General features: G+C 36.1%; 1 protein-coding gene across 1 annotated transcript in view; it reads right to left on the bottom strand.

Moving 5' to 3' along the window:
- The window catches only part of BBOX1 (gamma-butyrobetaine hydroxylase 1), a 77382-nt gene that overhangs the window by 12028 nt on the left and 43151 nt on the right, over positions 1 to 22203 (bottom strand). The window contains exons 5-6 of the mRNA XM_024118888.1: positions 12802 to 12907; positions 7803 to 7999 (exon numbers count right to left, since the gene is read on the bottom strand). Coding sequence (XP_023974656.1) covers positions 7803 to 7999; positions 12802 to 12907 — 303 coding nt within the window. The remainder of the gene's footprint in view (positions 1 to 7802; positions 8000 to 12801; positions 12908 to 22203) is intronic.

Here is a 22203-nt window from a genome sequence, read left to right as displayed (position 1 = left end):
AAAACTACAAATAGAACTACCATACGACCCAGCAATCCCACTACTGGGCATATACCCTGAGAAAACCATAATTCAAAAAGAGTCATGTACCACAATGTTCATTGCAGCTCTATTTAGAATAGCCAGGACATGGAAGCAACCTAAGTGTCCACTGACATGAATGGATAAAGAAGATGTGGCCATATATACAATGGAATATTAGTCAGCCATAAAAAGAAACAAAATTAAGTTATTTGTAGTGAGGTGGATGGATCTAGAGCCTTTAATACAGTGTGAAGTAAGTCAGAAAGAGAAAAACAAATACCGCTAACACATATATATGGAATGTAAAACAAAAAAAAAGTTTCTGAAGAACCTAGGGGCAGGACAGGAATAAAGATGCAGACGTAGACAATGGACTTGAGGAGACGAGAAGGGGGAAGGGTTAGCTGGGATGAAGTGAGAGAGTGGCATGGACTTATATATACTACCAAATGTAAAATAGATAGCTAGTGGGAAGCAGCTGCATAGTACAGGTAGATCAGCTTGGTGCTTTGTGACCACATAGTGGGGTGGGATAGGGAGGGAGGGAGGGAGATGCAAGAGGGAGGAGATATGGGGATATATGTATATGTATAGCAGATTTACTTTGTAATAAAGCAGAAACTAATACACCATTGTAAAGCAATTATACTCCAGTAAAGCTTTTAAAAAAAAATCTCACTCAATAGCTAAGTTTATTTTTCTTTTCGCTTTTGTTTTGCCTCTGTTCTTTAGCCCTGAAGAGTCTGCAACCATATTGTGTCACAACAAAATGGTAATTTGTCATGGGGTTTTAAGGTAACTTTAAAAAAAATTGTTGTATTTAGCCCATTTATATTTAATGTCATTATTGATAAGGTCATGTTTAAATCTACAATCTTACCATTTATTTTCTCTTTTTCTTGAATTTTATTATATTTTATTTTTTATAAAGCAGGTTCTTATTAGTTATCCATGTTATACATATTAGTGTATGTATGTCAATCCCAATACCCCAATTCATCCCACCACCACCACCCCACCCCCCTGCTTTTCCCTCTACTTGTCCATATGTTTGTTCTCTACATCTGTGTCTCATTTCTGCGTTGCAAACTGGTTCAGCTGTACCATTTATTTAGATTCCACATATATGCTTTAATATATGATATTTGTTTTTCTCTTTCTGACTTCACTCTGTGCAAAAGCTTTTAAGTTTCATTTGTTCCCATTTGTTTATTTTTGTTTTTATTTCTATTAATCCAGTGGGTGGGTCAGAAAAGATCTTGCTGTGATTTATGTCAAAGTGTGTTCTTCCTATATTTTCCTCTAAGAGTTTTATAGTGTCCGGTCTTATATTTTGGTCTTTAATCCATTTTGAGCTTATTTTTGTGTATGGTGTTAGGGAGTGTTCCAATTTCATTCTTTTACATGTAGCTGTCTAGTTTTCCCAGCACCACTTATTGAAGAGACTGTCTTTTCTCCATTATATATCCTTTCCTCCTTTGTCATAGTTTAGTTGACCACAGGTGCGTGGGTTTATCTCTTGGGTCTCTATCCTGTTCCATTGATCCATATTTCTGTTTTTGTGCCAGTACCATACTGTCTTGATTACTGCAGCTTTGTAGTAAAGTCTGAAGTCAGGGAGTCTGATTCCTCCATCTCCGTTTATTTCCCTAAAGACTGCTTTGTCTATTCCGGTCATTTGTGTCTCCATACAAATGTTAAGATTTTTTGTTTGAGTTCTGTAAAAAAATGCCATTGATAATTTGATAGGGATTGCATTGAATCTGTAGATTGCTTTGGGTAGTATAATCATTTTCACAATATTGTTTTTTCCAATCCAAGAACATGGTATATCTCTCCATCGGTTTGTATCACCTTTGATTTCTTTCATCAGTGTCTTATATTTTTCTGAGTACAGGTCTTTTACCTTAATAGGTAGGTTTATTCCTAGGTATTTTATTCTTTTTTTGCAATGGTGAATGGGATTGTTTCCTTAATTTCTCCCTCTGATCTTTCATTGTTAGTGTATAGGATTGCAAGAGATTTCTGTGCATTAATTTTGTACCCTGTAAATTTACCAAATTCATGTATTAGCTGTAGTGGTTTTCTGGTGGCATCTTTAGGATTATCGATGTATAGTATCACATCATCTGCAAATAGTGACCGTTTTAATTCTTCTTTTCCAATTGTATTCCTTTAATTTCTTTTTCTTCTCTGATTGCCATGGCTAGGACTTCCAAGATTATGTTGAATGATAGTGGCAAGAGTGGACATCCTTGTCTTATTCCTGATCTAGAGAAATGCATTCAGTTTTTCACAACTGAGAACGATGTTTGCTGTGGGTTTGTTGTATATGGCCTTTATTATGTTGAGGCAGTTCCCACTGTTTGCCCACTTTCTGGATAGTTTTTATCATAAACGGGTGTTGAATTTTGTCAAAAGCTTTTATTGCATCTATTGAGATGATCATATGGTTTTTATTCTTCAAGTTGTTAATATGGTGTATCACATTGACTGATTTGCATATATTGAAGAATCCTTGCATCCATGGGATAAATTCCACTTGGTTATGGTGTATGATTCTTTTAATGTGTTGTTGGATTCTGTTTGCTAGTATTTTGTTGAGGATTTTTGCATGTATATTTGTGAGTGATATTGGTCTGTAATTTTCTTTTTTTGTAGTATCTTTGTCTGGTTTGGGTATCAGGGTGATTATGGCCTCATAGAATGAGTTTGGGAGTGTTCCTTCCTCTGCAATTTTTTGGAAGAGTTTGAGGAGGATGGGTGTTGGCTCTTCTCTAAATGTGTGATAGAATTCTCATGTGAAGCTGTCTGGTCCAGGGCTTTTGTTTGTTGGAAGATTTTTAATCACAGTTTCAATCATGGGATAAATTCCACTTGGTTATGGTGTATGATTCTTTTAATGTGTTGTTGGATTCTGTTTGCTAGTATTTTGTTGAGGATTTTTGCATGTATATTTGTGAGTGATATTGGTCTGTAATTTTCTTTTTTTGTAGTATCTTTGTCTGGTTTGGGTATCAGGGTGATTATGGCCTCATAGAATGAGTTTGGGAGTGTTCCTTCCTCTGCAATTTTTTGGAAGAGTTTGAGGAGGATGGGTGTTGGCTCTTCTCTAAATGTGTGATAGAATTCTCATGTGAAGCTATCTGGTCCAGGGCTTTTGTTTGTTGGAAGATTTTTAATCACAGTTTCAATTTCCTTACTTGTGATTGGTCTGTTCCTATTTTCTCTTTCTTCCTGGTTCAGTCTTGTAAGGTTATACATTTCTAAGAATTTGTCCAGTTCTTCCATGTTGTCCATTTTATTGGCATAGAGTTTCTTTTAGTAGTCTCTTATGATGCTTTGTATTTCTGTGGTGTCCATTGTAACTTCTCCTTTTTCATTTCTAATTTTATTGATTTGAGTCCTCTTCCTCTTTTGTTTTCATTGTCATTTGTCTCTAGGTATTTTTGATTTCCTCTTTGATTTCTTCACTGATCTCTTTGTTATTTAGTAATGTATTGTTTAGCCTCCATGTGTTTGTGTTTTTAACTTTTTTTCCCTGTAATTGATTTCTAATCTCATAGTGTCGTTGTCAGAAAAGATGCTTGAGATGATGTCAATTTTCTTAAATTTACCAAGGTTTGATTTGTGACCCAAGAAGTGACCCATACTGGAGAATGTGTCATGTGCACTTGCGAAGAAAGTGTAATCTGCTGTTTTTGGATGGAATGTCCCATAAATATCAATTAAATATATCTGTTCTTTTGTGTCATTTAAAGCTTTTGTTTCCTTATTAATTTTCTGTCTGGGTGATCTGTCCACTGGTGTAAGTGAGGTGTTAAAGTCCCCCACTATTATTGTGTTACTGTCGATTTCCTCTTTTATAGCTGTTAGTATTTGCCTTATGTATTGAGATACTCCTCTGTTGGGTGCATATATATTTATAATTGTTATGACTTCTTGGATTGATCCCTTTATCATTATGTAGTGTCCTCCTTGTCTCTTGTAACATTCTTTATTTTAAAGTCTATTTTATCTGATATGAGTATTGCTATTCCAGCTTTCTTTTGATTTCCATTTGCATGGAGTATCTTTTTCCACCCCCTCACTTTCTGTCTGTATGTGTCCCTAGATCTAAAGTGGGTCTCTTGTAGACAACGTATATACTTATGTATTGAGGTGCTCCTATGTTGGGTGCATGTATATTTAGAATTGTTATATCTTCTTCTTGGATTGATCCCTTGACATTATGTAATGTCCTTCCTTGTCTCATGTAACATTCTTTATTTTAAAGTATATTTTAACTGATATGAGTATTGCTACTCCAGCTTTCTTTTGATTTCCATTTGCATTGAATATCTTTTTCCACCCTCTCACTTTCAGTGTGTATGTGTCCCTAGGTCTGAAGTGGGTCACTTGTAGACAGCCTATATATGTGTCTTGTTTTTGTATCCATTCAGCTAGCCTGTGTCTTTTGGTTGGAGCATTTAATGCATTCACATTTAAGGTAATTATTGATATCTCTGTTCTATTACCATTTTCTTAATTGTTTTGTTTTCATTTTTGTAGGTCCTTTTCTCCTCTTGTATTTCCCACTTAGAGAAGCTCCTTTAGCATTTGTTGTAGAGCTGGTTTGGTGGTGCTGAATTCTCTTAGCTTTTGCTTGTCTGTAAAGCTTTTGATTTCTCCATCAAATCTCAATGAGTTCCTTGCTGGATAGAGTAATCTTGGTTGTACGTTCTTTCCTTTCATCACTTTAAATATATTGTGCCACTCCCTTCTGGCTTGTAGAGGTTCTGCTGAAAAATCAGCTGTTAACCTTATGGGAGTTCCCTTGTATGTTATTTGTCATTTTTCCCTTTTTGCATTTAATAATTTTTCTTTGCCTTTAATTTTTTTCAATTTGTTTACTATGTATCCCAGCTTATTTCTCCTTGGGTTTTCCTGCCTGGGACTCTTTGCTTCCTGGAGCTGGGTGGCTATTTCCTTTCCCATGTTAGGGAAGCTATTGACTACAATCACTTCAAATATTCTCTCAGGTTCTTTCTCTCTCTGTTCTCCTTCTGGAACCCCTATAATGTGAATGTTGGTGTGTTTAATGTTGTCCCAGAGGTCCCTTATGGTGTCTTCATTTCTTTTCATTCTTTTTTTTTTTTTTTCCTGTTTTGAAACAGTGAATTCCATAATTCTGTCTTCCCGGTCACTTATCTGTTGTTCTGCCTCAGTTATTCTGCTGTTGATTCCTTCTAGTGTATTTTTTTTTTTTTTTTCACGTTACGCGGGCCTCTCACTGTTGTGGCCTCTCCAATTGTGGAGCACAGGCTCCGGACGCACAGGCTCAGAGGCCATGGCTCACAGGCCCAGCCGCTCCACGGCATGTGGGATCCTCCCGGACTGGGGCACGAACCTGTGTCCCCTGCATCTGCAGGTGGACTCTCAACCACTGCGCCACCAGGGAAGCCCTCTAGTGTATTTTTCATTGCAGTTATTTTATTGTTCATCTCTGTTTGTTGGTTCTTTAATTTTTCTAGGTGTTTGTTCTTTAATTCTTGTAGGTCTTTGTTAAACATGTCTTGCATCTTCTTGATCTTTGCCTCCATTCTTTTTCCGAGGTCCTGGATCATCTTCACTATCATTATTCTGAATTCTTCTTCTGGAAGTTCACCTATCTCCACTTACTTTAGTTGTTTTTCTGGGGTTTTAGCTTGTTCCTTCATCTGGTACATAATCGTCTGCCTTTTCATTTGGTCTATCCTTCTGTGAATGTGGTTTTTGTTTCACAGGCTGAAGGATTGTAGTTCTTCTTGCTTCTGCTGTCTACCCTCTAAGTTAACTTTTAAACAGTGAAAGCTGTCCTGTCAAAACTGGGAATCTCAGGAGGTATTTTATCTTTTTTCCCACCTCAATGACCTACCTCTCAGGGTAGGTTATTCTGAACTAGGATTTATTTTTGACATCTGTCTTTCTCTCACACGGTCATTCAATTTGTCATGAAAATATGCTGTTTTGATATGCAAAATATATTCCCAAGCAGACCCTTCTCCACACTGCTGCTATCGCCACCTGGACCACTCATGTTCAGTTACCCTCATCTCTAACCTCTGGTCATGTAGGAGCTTCCAAGATGGTCTTCCTGCTCCTGCCCTTGCTCTTATACACTATATTCAGCACAGCAGCCATGGTGATCCACTTAAAATGTAAATGATTTTATATAAATATAGATGCCTCTCTTTTGGTCAAAATCTTCCAGCAAGCCCTTATTTCACTAAGAATTAAAGCTAATGTTATTACAATGACTAGTAAGGCTCTATATAAACTTACCCCCACCTGGCCTCCTTTTGTAATACTATCCCCCCCATTGGCCTCATTGCTGTCCCTTGAACACACCAAGCATCTTCTTAGGGTTATCCTAGGAACTTTGCTCTAGCTGCTCATCTTCTGGACAAACTCCCTCATTCCTTTAAGTTTTTGCTCAAATATTGCCTACTCAGTAAAGCTTATCCTTGACACACTATTTAATGATACAAATTTTATCCTCCTTAAGTCTTTGGCTCTACAGATTCCCCTATCTTGCCTTACTTTTCCTTTTTTCTTAAGCACTTAAAATGTTTTAACATTCATTGCAATTTACTCATATATTTTAAAATTCCTAATTTTCCCCTCCCCTATTAGAAAGTAAGCTACATGAAGGCAGGAATCTTTGTTTTGTCCACTGATGTATCCCAAGCAACAAGAAGAGTGACTGGCCTCAGTAAGTATTTGTTGAATGAATAAATGAAGATCATATGTGTATATAACAAAGCTGAGTTAGTATACTGAGGATTTGATTATTTATTAAATGATTTTATTTTCATATTATTTGGTTATTTCTCCTAAAAGAAGAATACAAACTCAGTTATAAAATTGGAAACACCCCAGCATTCATTAACTGAGGTTGGATTAAATAAAACATGTCCTAGAAACACAATGTAGGATAATTCTCATATAACAGAATAAATGTGTGGCCCTTGTAGATACTTGAAAAATTATTGTGAAATAATGTTAAATGAAAAAAGAACACAAAACATTCTGTGTAGCGAACATATGAGTTTTTGGCATCAGTCTGAGGAGATGTCACTGTTTCATTCTCAGCCCTTGTGGTTCAGGTGAGGCTTACCTTACTCCAGAGATGAACATGTGATCCAGAGACAGCCAGTCAGAATTCTCTGGCTTCCTAGCCGTGGTGATTGCTTCCAGTATAGACTTGAACACATGTTGAGCAGCGAATCTACATCTTTGTGTTAGCTATTAGGAAATAAGTGTTTTCTGTGTGTTGTGATTACCAGCTCTAATAACAATGAAAACTTGGAGCTTCTATTGATTATCTTTGAAAATGAAGCCAACACAGAGGATATGTTGGTTAAGAGGTGAAGGAAAAAAAGAAATCAATATCAGATGATATTTTTAAACTCCTGGACCTACCTAATTTGAGTTATATTTTTTCACTTCTGAAAGGGTCCTGATTAGCATACAATCACACTGATTATAACTCTGTAGAACTTATATTTTAAAAATGAAGTATACATGAAGTCTTAGTTACTTTTCTTATATTGATTAAGAACAGGGAATTTGATAAAGAATTTTTTTAATGGTGAAAGTGTTCTTTTTTCCTCTTTCATTCAAGAATTGGATTAAACAGTTAATAAAAACTAAAGCTCGGGAGTTAACTGAATTTTTCTGTTGTTTAAGCTTTAGGGTAATGAAGCCTTTGCTGTCAACAGTTTTACTGCTCTGACAAATTTAGAAACAGTACTTACTCTATAATTTTGTGTTTGGATTGTACGGAGAAATCGCAGTAATCCACTCCAATGTCTGTAAAGTCCACAAAGGTGGAGGACAGAATCTGGAATGCCCAAGGATTTTTTTCCTTGAGCTTTTGGCATACGTTAAATCCATCTACAATTTCTGAATCACCCCCAGTGACTGTTTGCTTTATGCAGTGCAGAAGCTGAACCTATGAAAAGAAACAGAGAACTGTTTTAAAATGGTATGCACTTAACATTTTTAACAGTTTTAAGGAAAGATTCATAAAAGTAATTTAAGTAAAATCAGCAAACCTTTTATATCTGTCTCTTTGGTGACAACAGAGAAAGAGGTTAGGGAGAAAAAGTTGCTTGTAATCAATAATTTATAGTTCAAACATTGTTACAGTTGAAGGCAAGGGCACAGGCATATAATGTTCATTAGTGAACAAAAGGCACAGATCATAAGAGCAGTGATCTTCTGAGTGTGCACTCTGTGTTGACTTTACAGAGGAGGTGGGATTTAACATGGGCAAAGGAGGATGGATACAATTTTGGATACATAGAATGGAATGGCAAGAGCTAATCAGGTGGCAGTGTTGACGGGTATGCAAAAATGCATACTTCACTGGCTCTCAAAAAGTTTGGCTGCAGTAGAGGGTCACAACTGGGAATAGTAGATCCAGCTGGAAAGGTAATTTAGGATTTCATCAGGGAGAGTCTGGAATGTCAGATGAAAGATATTGGACTTTCTTGTGCACAGAAGGGAATTGTCAAAGTCTTTTGAATATGGAAGTAATGTAGTCATGACTGAGTTGGAAATTATTAGTCTAGTGGTGTTGACAAGAGATACATTTTTTTAAGGGGGGGAACTAGTGAGAGAGTAACTACTTGAGAATCTAATGCAGTAGTTCAAGCATAATGATAAGGGAATGAGGAAGGATGTGGCTATGAGGATGAATAAGCCCAAGATACACTGGGAATGAGAAACCAAAAGGAGTGTTAGTTACTTTTACTAAGAGTTAGGGGAAAATGTTTAACATTATTTCATTTTGAAAAACTAAATGTAGTAATATTTTAACAATATTCTTTTGAATGGAGTTGATTTGTTTTCCTCGGTTATATGATTCTTTTTGGTAAGTCAGCATGGGTGGGTGATTTTGAATACCTAAATTTTTAATACCTAAATTTAGACAGTAATTTTTCTGCTTAAAGAAACTAACACTATTCAGCTTAAAGAAACTAACACTATAAACTAAAACTTCCTCTTTACTGAACAAAATAAAAATAAAAGCCAGTGTCTGACAGTTCTTGTAGAAAGGAAGAGGCAAATATGATCAAATACTCAGACTAGGGGGATATCAGTATAAATGGAGAAAATATCTATTTGGCTTGGTTATCTCTGTAAATGGCTAGGGCAGTGCTGTCCATTAGAACTTTCTGTGTTGATGGAAATGTTCTTCTGTGCTGCCCAATATAGTAGTAGTCCCTAGTCCTATACAACTACTGTGCACTTGAAATGTGGTTAGTGTGACTTAATTAGCTTAAATTACAATGTAAACAATCATAGTGACTAATGACTACTATATTGGATAGTGCAGATCTAGAACACAAATTCTGCCTCCTCCCAAGTCCACACAAAATTTCTCAATATTTAAAATTTTATACATACTTGATCTTAAATTATGATGTTATAATGCATACTTATTAATTCCTCACAACAGTCCTTAGAATTCGATAATTTCATGTCCATTATATAGATGAAGAAACTGAGAGTCAGGTGTAAACACTGGCCAGCTGGTAAGAACTCTGCTAATACATGGCAAAGCTAATGTTCAAACCTCAGCCTATTTGCTTCAAAGTCCTCATACAGCAAGTTCCTTTCCTGTAACAGAAGTCCCTTTATAGTACTCTTACTAATTTGGTATTATGTGGTGTGTGTGTTTATATGTTTTGTAAACTTCAACTTCCATTACGGGTTGATAATACCTTGTTTTCTGTTATTAGGAGATAACTGATCTAAATGAGTAATGGTTCAGTCTTTAAATTGATGCCATTTTTTTTTTAAGCTTGAAAAAATATGTGCATAAGCTGACCAAGTCATTGTAGAGAATTATCTCATCGCCAGGGCAATGAGGGGTGAAACAGCATGATTAAAAAGAAGATGAAATGGAAATATCAAACTCAAGTCTTCCAAACTCCAAGAAGGCAAAGCAATAGCATAACTTTTTCTTTGGGAGAATCTAAGTGTTCTTTAAATCCTTTTATACTCTGCCATAATGAAGTCACAGAATATTGCAAATACAAATCTTAAAAAAAAGAAAAGGTCAGCTGATGTCTTTTACATGTGGCAAGGCCAACTAATAATCTTCTTTTGTACATTTACATTTTAATGCCATCTTATGAAAGAAAAAAGATGATGGAGCCAGACAATACTTTCATCGTAAATTCAAAAGGTAAATATACGCCTGATGTGTATAAAACCCAATTTGATGTCATGTAAGTCATTCAGAACCAAAAATATTTTCTTTTTAAATGTTACTTTATGGCAGCGTGTGACTTTTGGCCCAGACAAAGACAGTGAAGGAAGCAACATCTGTGTTTCATTAAAGATGTCTCCTTATCCTCCCCCACGTGTTTGAAATTGATCAAACTGAACTCTCAACAGGTAACTCATTATCCAGATCATTTCATCTGTACTGAAAAGAGCATTGCTTTATTTTATTTGTTATAAAAGAGCTCAAACTTTGGTTCAATCCCTGAATAATTCAAAATGGAAATTTAAACAATAGCACAAGCAGGTGGCTACATTTTATTCATTATTTTACCAGAATCTAGACATTTCAGGAATCATTTTTTATTTAAAACTCTCCAATCAGATCACTTAGATTTGGATATTGCACTTGCTGGTAGAGATTGGTACAATTTTGTGGCATTTTAAAACCTCTTTTTAGCATATTTATTAAGTCTCTATTACATGCAAGGTGCTGGGTTAAGTCTTGAAATTTATGGAAGTATAAGATTCAATTCCTGTATTTCAAGAGTTTGTAATATATGACAATGTCTATAAATAATCAACATTTTATAGAAATTATGGTAATTAGAAAGTCCAACTCAAGATCCCTATGGTGTGGTGAAAAAACTTGATGGAGGTCTGGTTTCAAGTTCAAGTTCCCTATTAATCAGATGTCACCCTGTGGAAGTATTTAACCATGCTGGGTGCCATTTCGTCATTTAACATAAAAAGACTCTGATGGCTCCTGTCTACCTTAAAGGAATTCTAAGAGGCATCAAATAAAGCAATATAAGTAAAAATGCTTTGAAAGAATATAAAATGCAGAAAAAAATAATATAAAATGCTATGAAAATGTCAAGCCTTATACTTCAGGGACATTTATGAAGTCATTTAATCACTTTTCCATAGGCTTTCAATTTTAACCCAAAAACAAACATAAATTCATAAAAAGCAGATAATTTAAAAATTCAAATAGAATCTAGTTTTCTAGTCTAATTTTAAAAATTTTATTCCATTTAACTTCTCCAACCTGTCTTTGGCAGATGAACTGAGCTGATTAGTTTGGCTTTTAACCCTCAGGGTTTTAGAAAATTTCTGGACCACATTTAAAACAAATCACATTGTGTGACTTCCCCTCAATCCCTACCCCAAAAGGTGACTATTGAGGGTCCTTTCACTGTCGTCATTTAGTTCAGAGAAATCATGTGGTGTTTTACAATCAACAAACTAATTTAAAACATGTGAAGTCAAATACTAGACTAGCTTAGTTAATACTGATGAGGACAATGGGTAACAAAGGCACAGGGAAAATGTGTCCAGTCAATATGATGAAAAACACAGGAATTTTGACTTTCCCCCATTTCACCTTCATTAGCTAGAGAACTGCCCCAAATTTCCATTTACCTTTGAAGATATAAATTTCTGTGTGGCTATTTCATTTAGTCTCATTTAGCTCTAAAAATAGGAACAAAATACCTTTTCAAAGGTGGTTTCCTGACCATTTATTTCTTGGTTTAACAAAATGATGCTTTTGTAAAAATGTAGCTGGTTTAGTAAAATGGTAATTTTGTAACAATGTAGTGGAAGAGGAGGCTTCCAGAAAATCTGGAGGATTTGCGGTTCCATGGTGAACATCTCCCTCCTCAGTGAAGTATCTAATAGCTGGGAGAGTAGACGATTTCCACAAACAGCCAGGGTTATTCTGCTTTTTGTCTTCACACTCTTTTGTATTACATCTTTGCAGCTTCTCCCATAAAAGGTGGCCTCTACCTCCTCACCCCTTGAATCTGGGCTAAACTTATGACCTGCTTTGACCAATAAAACATGGCAGAGATGACATTCTGCTGATTGAGGGGAGAGGATGACAGATCAGATGGAGCAGGGGCAAGTCATCTCAGCTACCACCTAGGTCAACCAGTCCCTAGCAGACTCAGCAGCCGCAGAACTACCCAGCTGAACATAGCCCAAATTGTAAAAACATGAGCTAAGTAAATGGCTGTTCTTTTAAGCTGTGAAGTTATGGAGTGGGGTTTTTTTGTTTTTTGTTTTTTGGTTTTTTTTGCAGCAATAGCTAACTGATATGAATGGTGGCCATGTGACTTTGTGGGGAAAACTCTACATTGTGTTCCCTGGTTTTATTTTCTCTTTTAACTCTCTTGGGAATGGTAAATGTGCAAAAAGACCTCAAGGTGTACCACTGTGGTAAAATGTCTTGGCAAAGCAACAAATGCCAATAGTTATTTCCAGGGAGAAATGAAGAAATGTAAAAACAAACAAACAAACAAACAAAAAAACAAAAACATGAAAATCTTCTATTCCTTGGGCATATGAGGCTATTCAGGATTTAAGTACAGAGATTTTCTGAGTTTGGATTGTGTTTGGAGAGAGATCTACATAAGACAAATTAGCTAATGAAACATATAATCTTCTAGGCTCAAAATGCAGGAGGATATTAGTCCTTGGCTTGCCTTGTGGAAAATATGTTGAGGCTCACCTTACCCCAGGTGGATGATGGAGAGCTGGATAATCAGTGTGAAAGCTTAGCTTCCCAGTTGTGTAAGCCACATTGTTTGCATCGATTTTGTCTTGCACTTGCCAAGTGTGTCTGTAAAATACAAGAAACGTGTTTAAACAGTTGTCACTAAGCCAGAGAAAATGTGTTAGAATGAACTTGAGACATGGGGCAAATGGAAACTTCATTTTATGAAATAATTACCATAATGACTATGAGTCAGGAAAAGAGTCTGACCTTTCTTTGTCCAAAGTAACTGTTTCAGAATCAGCATCTCCTCATTTCTCTTCTCCTCTCCAAAAAAGAGTGAAGAATTTATAAAGAGGTGTATATGGATGTAGGTTATGTTTTTTAATAGCTTAATGCATTTGAAAATATGATTTATTGAGGCAAAATTTACAGAACATAAAATGAACCACTTTAAAGTGAACACTTCAGAAGCATTTAGAACATTTACAATGTTGGTAACCAACACCTCTTTCTATCTAGTTCCAAAACACTTCCATCACTCCAAACTAAAACCTCTTACCCATTAAGCAGTTTCCTCCCATTCTGTCCTCTTCCCAGTCTCTGGCAAACAACAATCTGCTTTCTAGCTCTATGGATTTACCTCTTTTGGCTATTTAATGTAAATAGAATCATACAATATGTGACTTCTTGTGTCTGGCTTTTTTGACTTAACATAATATTTTTGAGATTCATCCATGTTGTAGCATGTATCAGTACTTCATTCTCTTTTATGGTTGAATAATGTCCTATTGTATGGATATACAACAATGTGTCTATCCATTCATCATTTGATGGACATTTGTACTGTTGCTACTCTTTGGTTATTGTGAATATTGCTGGTTTGAACATGTGAACATGTTCAAGAACATGCATTTATTTGAATAACTGTTCTCAAAATTTTTGGGGGGGTAATACTTAGGAGTGGAATTATGGGATTATGACATAATTATATCTTTAACTTTTTGAGGAACCACCAAATTGCTTGCCACAACAGCTGAGCCATTTTACATTCTCACCAGAAATGTGCAAGGGTTCCAATTTCTCCACATCCTCACTACACTTGTTGTCTGTTGTTTGTTTTTTTAAAATTATTTATAGCCATCTTAGTGGGTGTGAAGTAGTAGCTTGTGGGTTTGATTCGTGATATCCTAATGACTAAAGATGTTGAGCAACTTTTCATGTGCTTGTTGGGCATTTGTATATCTACTTTAAAGAAATGTATTCAAGTATTTTTCCCATTTTAAAATTGTCTTTTTTTTTTTTGTTAAGTTGTAAGAGTTCTTTATATATCTGAGATACTAGATCCTTAGATACATGATTTGCAAATATTTTTGCCTCTTCTGTAGGTTGTCTTTTCATTTTCTTGGAATGTCCTTTGATGTTCAAAAGTTTTTAATTTTGATGAAGTCCTATTAATTTATATTTGTTGCTGTTTTTGGTGTTCTATGTATGAATCCACTGCCTAATTCAAGGTCACGAATATTTACCCTTATGTTTTCTCTTAAGAATTTAGTGGTTTTAGCTCTATAATTGATCCACTTGGAATTATTTTTTTATAAGTGGTGTGAGAGGTCCCAGTTCATTCTTTTGCATGTGGGTATACAGTTGTTCTAGTACCATTTGTTGAAGAGAGTATTCTTTCCCCATTGAATGGTTTCAGCACCCTTTTAAAAAATCAATCAGCTATAGATGTATGGGTTTATTTCTGCACTTTCACTTATATTCCATTAGTCTATATGTCTATCCTTATCCCAGTACCACAATATTTTGATTACTGTTGATTTGTAGTAAGTTTTAAAATCAGGAAGGGTAAGTCCTCCAACTTTGTTCTTTTCATATTGTTTTGGCTATTCAGAACCCCTTGCAATTTCCTATCAATTTGAGGATTGGATTTTCCATTTATGCAAAAAGGCCATTGGAATTTTGGCAAGGACTGCATTGACTCTGTAGCCCACTTTGGTTATTATTGATATCTTTAACTATATTATGTCTTACAATTCATGACTATAGGATGTCCTTCCATTTATTAGATCTTTAATTTCATTCAGCAACATTTTGTAGTTTTCATTTTACAAGTCTTTCACCTCCTTGGTTAAATTTATTCATAGGTATTTTATTCTTCTAGATGCTATTGTAAATGGAATTGTTTTCTTAATTTCCTTTTCAGACTGTTCATTGCTGATATAGATAAAACAACTGACTTTTCTGCATGGATCTTGTATCCTCTAACTTTGTTGCATTCATTTATTAGCTCCAGTAACTTTTTTGTGCATTCTTTTGGGTTTTTTACATACAGGATCATGCCATCTGGGAAGAGAGATAGATTTACTTCTTCCTTTATCATTTGGATGCCTTTATTTCTATTTTTTGCCTAATTGCTCTTGTCAAAACTTCTAGTACAATGTTGGATATAAGTGGTAAAAAAAACCCAGCATTCTGTCTTATTCCTGATCTTAGGGAGAACTTAATGAATTTTTAATTACACTCTTGTAACTTCACTCAGATCAAGAAACAGAACTTTAAGCTCAAACATATGTCCTGTCCCAGTCACCATCCTTTCTCTCTTCTCTAGATTAACCATGACCATGACTTCTACATTTATCATTTCTTTGCATTTCTTTACATTTTTATTCCCTGAATGTGTATCCTATGACACTATGTTTAATCTTGCCCATTAAAAACAATTGTTATGTCTTTTAAGTCTCTTAATCTATAGGTTTCTCTTCCAGCCTATTCTTCTTACAATTTATTATTTGAAGAAGTTAGTGAATTTGCCCTATAGAGTTCCTCAAAGCCTGGACTTTGCAGATTGCATACTCATGGTGTAGTTCAACATGTTCCCTGTCCTCTGTGTTTCTGGAAAAGTGACAGCTAAATGCAGAGGCTTGGGCAGACTCTCTCTTCTCTCTTTGACAAAACTATAGATGTGATTGTGTTCTTTTATTACAAGGCACAGAATATCTAGATGTCTTTCTTTTTGTGATATCTGTTGCTTGTGCTCAATGGCTAGACCCACTAATTCATTGGGGATTCCAAATAGTGAAATACCAAATTAATAATTTCTTTTTTATTTATCAGTTGGAATACTTTTAAAAAGATTCATTTTCCCTCATCTACTATTTGTTTACCCCATATAATAGCTTAAATAGGGATGATGAGATAAATGCTTGATTCTTTCCTTTATGTACCATTTTGCTATGTAATGGGTTAGTTTTCTACCACTCCAAGATGAATAATAAGTTTTTTAAAAAGTAACATCATTGATGAAAATGGATTAAAATTAAACAGAGGTAATGGTTTCATAACATTGCCAATGTACTAAATAACAGAGAAATGCACATGTTAAAATGGTTAATTTTATGTCAATTTTACCTCTATTACCAAAAAATAGCTTGACTTAAACATTATAAAAAGTTAATTAAAAAAATAACTAGAGATTACTTGCAAGTTTGTGGCAAGAGAAGCAACTGTTATTCAGATTTTGTAAGGCTTTTCCTTGGAAGATTGAAACAATAGGTAATTGGAAGGAAGCTGTGTCTCAAAATAAACCAAAGCTGATTTGAAAAGATTTCACTATACACGCATGCCATTTTACTGCTGTTATAGTGTCTATTTGTTAATTTATGTTCATATTAAGTCATTTTCAATAAATATATATTGAGAAAAAACTATTCTATTCCAGGTATTGTTTTAGCATTAGTAATATAGTAGGGAACAAAAAGGACAAACAAGTAATCACCAAATCTAATATCAGATAGAGATAAGTGCTATAAAGAAAATAAAGCAAGGCAAGGAGATAAGGTTTGGGGCCAGGAGAACATCATGGTGGAAATGATGCTTTGGGATGTACTCTAGAAAGAGCTGAAATTTTTCATAGAAACCTGAATTAAATAAGGGAAGGAGAAATGTGAATGTCTGAGAGATGTATTTGAGGCAGAGGAATCTGAAATGAAAATGTTGGGCTTCTTCCCCATTCTCTGGGACTGAGAATGAAACTAGCTATTTTGCTCTGTTTTTTTTTTTTTTCTCATTTAAATTTAGGGTGGAAAGCCTGGTATATCTTTCATTAAAATTAAAGAGCCATCCATATGTGGGCATGAACTGGAAAGAGACCTAGTGAAAGGAGAAAAGGATATGTATAGCCTGCTGCAACTCAAGTATGAGTCAGGCAATCCATCATATTGTTGTGACTATAGCCAAGAAATACATGTTCTCTATGAAGTTCATGTCATTCCATGGTCCATATATAATACAGATTCAGACTGTTGTCAACATCAGCATTCCAAGAATAATCTACATATAGGAAGGGATTTAAGGATTCAAAAAGAGTAATTTCATTAAATTATAGAATATATAATGTCTTCTAAGAAGATGATGCTGTTGACACTGTCAGGAGGAAATGATTTTATTTAGATTTTCTGTCCAAGAGTGATGATGGTTTTGCTTTGATCCATCTACATTCTCTTTCCTTGTTCCCTATGATCAAGGGTAAATGAACTGAGTTTTGCTGTGGCCAAGAGCTGGCTGAGATACAAGGTGCAAGCTTTAGGCAGGGAACTGATCTTTTCTTTGACACTAACTGGCTTCTACAGGGATGGGGCTTGTGACTTGGCTTCTTCAAAGCAGTTCTCCAGTCCTCTGAGCTAACTGGCAGGGGATGGTAAACATTTTATAGCCCTAAAGTGTCTTAGGCACAGTATGGGATGTATAGCCTAAAAGTCTATGCTCACACATAATGATAAATCCCAGGAAAGGAGTTTGCCAGTTCCAATCATAAAACATTCTCTTAATAGTTATAGCATAAATCTGGAAAAATCTTAGAAATGTCATTTGATTTACCTTTCTACCTCCTTATAGAAATGAGTCATGCCAGGAAGGCTGCTGCTGATTGTCTATGACTCTAAGCTTTCACTTATACTTCTCAAATCCAAATCTCCAATAAAACATAGCAGAAATAATTGCAAGCATGATCCATTGGCCTGTGTAGAAAGCATTTTTAAAAAGCCTGCTTGTGGGGCCTTAGTGAGATTAGGGTGTACTTATATGCACCTCTTATTAGTGACATATTCTTAGGTTGTTCTAAGAAAGGAAACAACTCAAGCAGATTATCAGGAGCTGTCATGCAACAGAGGTGCAGAGCCAGATTTTTCTAAAGCTGAAGAAGCAGGCTCAGTATAGCATCTAAATCTGATGGTGTAGACTTGCTTGGAATTGTACTGGGCCAGGTAATTGTCACTGTACAAACAATACTGCTTTTGCCAAAGGCGTTATTAAACAAGCCTAAGTATTTTCACTGAGCTATTCATGTCATTCTCAACACTTAATTAAAATTTTCCCTTTTTTTCCTCATCTATTCAAGAGTTTTGTCAAAAGCTTCTGTACATTAAAATCATGATGTTAAGGTAGCACTGTATTTCATAGAATTGGTTTGAATGCTAATTTACTAGATTCACCCTAATCTAGATGGCCAGTCATAGATACCATGGTATTTCATGATATTAATAGTGTTTTGTGACAAATTTGAATCCTTCAGTATTTATGGAATGCTGAAATTTTGTTTTCACTAGATTTTTTCTTTATACCCTGGGTGACAGATTTTATACTCTTTTGGTTAGTGGCTCACACTTGGAAAATCATGCTGAATTTATTTGTAATCTTTTTCTTTTTTGAAGCACTATTTATATGAAAAGATGTTCTAAACCTGCAACCTGGATTTATTGTCCCCAGCAGCTACAACCTCCAATGTTGACCTGCTGCAAACTCTTATTGTCAGATATAAGAAAGAATGCCTTTTTTGAACATCATTACTTATCCCATTGTATCAAAAACATAATGTTCATATCTTATTTTTATTTTTTAAGTTTTAACATGGAAAATGCTCTCCTAGCTAAAATAAACCAAAAAATTTTATAGTTAACCATCTAAAGGAATACCATATTGCTTATTATTTCTAACTATAGTTGTGATGCTTCCACATGTGACTTGTTAGATGCAGTCGCTCATCAGACATCCAGATATTTATTTTTCCATTATCATTTACTAGACACATACAATGGGCCAGGAACGGAGGATGCAGAAGTGAATAGAATAGACATGGCACTTGCACTTCATGGAACTTACAGTCTATGCGGAAGACATATTAGTGTGATTTATCTTCCAAAGCTAACGTACAAGGTGTTATGAGAGTAAAGAAGTGACAGTCTGGTGGAGACCTGAAGATTGAGTAGGATTTACTTAGAAGGGTAAAGGGCATTGCAGGCAGAAAAAATAGCTTGTGAGAAGGCCCAGTTGAGGGAAAGAATATGATCTATCAGAGGATGTGAGAGATGGTCAACCGGGTTGGAGCAAGGAAGATTTGCTCAATGGCTATTCTTGGCTTCCCTTCAAATTTCTGCTTCCCTATAGTCCTGTAAAGTCTTACCCAAAAAAATCTCATTACAGCAGGGAACTGAACAGCTCCATAAAACATAAAGATATGAAATAAACAAGGAGGATTCTGGAATGTTGGTGGTGACAAAGTTTTTAATCTCTCTGAATTCTCTCTGCAAGACATCTAGAGTAAAAACCCCCAAACTCAGTAATAATATCTAATCAAAATTAGGTGACAAGATATTTCCATGAACCCCCAAAATGAGTGAGTATAGAGATGGGCCTTCCAAAGCAACTGTGTAGGAGGAAGCAGAGGGAAGTAACTAGATATCTGATGGACCTGAAAAATTCCCAAATTACTGACAGATATTCAGTAGGGCAATTTGAGAATGGTAATTAAATCTGGGAGGGGATTTTCACATTCCACTATAGCTGAATACAAGAGGTCTATGGTAAGGAGTTGGAATAGTCTGGGCACCATGAACTCTAAAAACTTACCAAATTCCCTTCCATGATAAAGCTTCCTTCTGAGAAAAAGATCCTATGTTGAGCATTACAGGGACAAAGGAAAAAGGTCTAGATGAAAGTAAAGGAGAAGGACTGGGAGGTCTTAGAACGTTATCGTCCATAATTTTGAAATATAGCTTAAAACCATAATTTACAAAAGGTTTCTGAATCACATCTCCCATTAATAGTTAAGAAAACACATTTTATATAAAGATAAGCAACATACAAATGATTAAGGTTTAGTCTCATAGTTAATTTATAAAAGAGAAAGAATAAATAGTGAAATAGCACACCTACAGAAAATACATGATAGAAGGATATGCCCCTAAAAGATGAAAAATATATTTTTTCTGTTTCTAACTTCTATTTTCTATTTATAGCTACTTCTAATGAATCCAGAAGACTTTGGTACAATATATGAAAGAATAACTTACATAAGACGCAGAAACTCAAAAATGGGATGATATACTCAGAAAAGAAAAAAAAATTAAAAATCATTAGAAAATGAAGACTAAATTAGAAGAAATACAAGATCAAATAAGCATAACAAATAATGCCTTTGGATGACTAGAGGATGAAAGGCAGGAAATTTAAATGTCAAAAAAAAAAAAAAAAAAGAAAGAGATAGGGGACCTTCAAGATGGCCTGAGAAGTAAGATGTGATCACCTTCCTCTCCAAAAATACATCAAAAATACATCTACACGTGGAACAGCTCCTACAGAACACCTACTGAACGCTGGCAGAGGACCTCAGACTTCCCAAAAGGCAAGAAACTCCCCACGTACCTGGGTGGGGCAAAAGAAAAATAGAAAAAACAGACACAAAAGAATAGGAACGGGACCTGCACCTCTGGGAGGGAGCTATGAAGGAGGAAAAGTTTCCACACACTAGGAAGCCCCTTCACTGGCAGAGACAGGGGGTGGGTGGGAGGGAACTTCAGAGCCATGGAGGAGAGCGCAGCAACGGGTTTGCAGAGGGCTAGGCGGAGAGATTCCTGCACAGAGGATGGGTGCCGACCAGCACTCACCAGCCCGAGAGGCTTGTCTGCTCACCCACCGGGGCGGGCAGGGGCTGGGAGCTGAGGCTCGGGCTTCGGTCGGATCTAAGGGAGAGGTCTGGCAGCACAAACACAGCCTGAAGGGGGCTAGTGCACCACAGCTAGCTGGGAGGGAGTCCGAGAAAACGTCTGGAACTGCCTAAGAGTCAAGACACCATTGTTTTGGGGTGTGTGAGGTGTGTGAGGGCATTCCTTCCCCGAGTGCCCACAGAAGGCAGAGCACCACCTAAACGAGCTCCAGGGATGGGCGTGAGCTGCGGCTATCAGTGCAGACTCCAGAGATGGGCATGAAACGTTAAGGTTGCTGCTGCAGCCACCAAGCATCCTGTGTTCAAGCACAGGTCACTATTCACACCTCCCTGCCTGGGAGCCTGTGCAGCCCACCACTGTCAGGGTCCCGTGATCCAGGGACAACTTCCCCGGGAGAACACATAGCGTGCCTCAGGCTGTTCAATATCATGTTGGCCTCTGCTGCCGCAGGCTTGCCCTACATTCTGTAGCATTCTCTCCCCCCAGCCTGAGTGAGCCAGAGCCCCCAAATCAGGTGCTCCTTTAACCCCCTCCTGTCTGGGCGAAGAACAGATGCCAGAGGGTGACCTACATGCAGAGGCAGGGCCAAATCCAAAGCTGAACTCCCAGAGTTGTGCGATCAAAGAAGACAGAGGGAAATTTCTCCATGCAGCCTCAGAAGCAGGGGATTAAATCTCTACAATCAACTTGAGGTACCCTGCATCTGTGGAATACCTGAACAGACAACGAATCATCCCAAAATTGAGGCGGTGGACTTTGGGAGCAACTGTAGACTTGGGGTTTGCTTTCTGCATCTAATTTGTTTCTGGTTTTATGTTTATCTTAGTTTAGTATTTAGAGCTTATTCTCATTGGTAGATTTATTTATTGATTTGGTTGCTCTCTTCCTTTTATTTATATATATATATATATATATATATATATATATATATATATATATGTATGTATATATTTTTCCTTTTTCTCTTTTTGGGAATGTGTATCCAAATGCTTCTTTGGGTGATTTTCTCTGTATAGGTTTGCTTTTACCATTTTTCCTAAGGTTATGTCTGTCCATTTCTTTTAGTATAGTTTCTAGTGCTTGTTATCATTGGTGGATTTGTTTATTGGTTTAGTTGCTCTTTTCTTTTTTTAAAATTACTTTTTTATTTTAAAAATTTTAATTATATATTTTTTAATTTTAATAACTTTATTTATTTTATTATTTTTTCTTTCTTTTTTTTTCTTCCCTTTTGTTCTGAGCCCTGTGGCTGAGAGGGTCTTGGTGCTCCAGCCGGGTGTCAGGCCTGAGCCTCAGAGGTGGGAGAGCAGAGTCCAGGACATTGGACCACCAGAGACCTCCCAGCCCCATGTAATATCAATCAGCAAGAGCTCTCCCAGAGATCTCCGTCTCAACGCTAAGACCCAGCTCCAATCA

This window comes from Physeter macrocephalus, chromosome 16 (genome assembly GCF_002837175.3).
Source record: "Physeter macrocephalus isolate SW-GA chromosome 16, ASM283717v5, whole genome shotgun sequence".
NCBI classification, from domain to species: Eukaryota; Metazoa; Chordata; class Mammalia; order Artiodactyla; family Physeteridae; genus Physeter; species Physeter macrocephalus.
The sequence above is the reverse complement of the archived record's forward strand: the minus strand, read 5'-3'. Positions and strand labels throughout refer to the sequence as shown.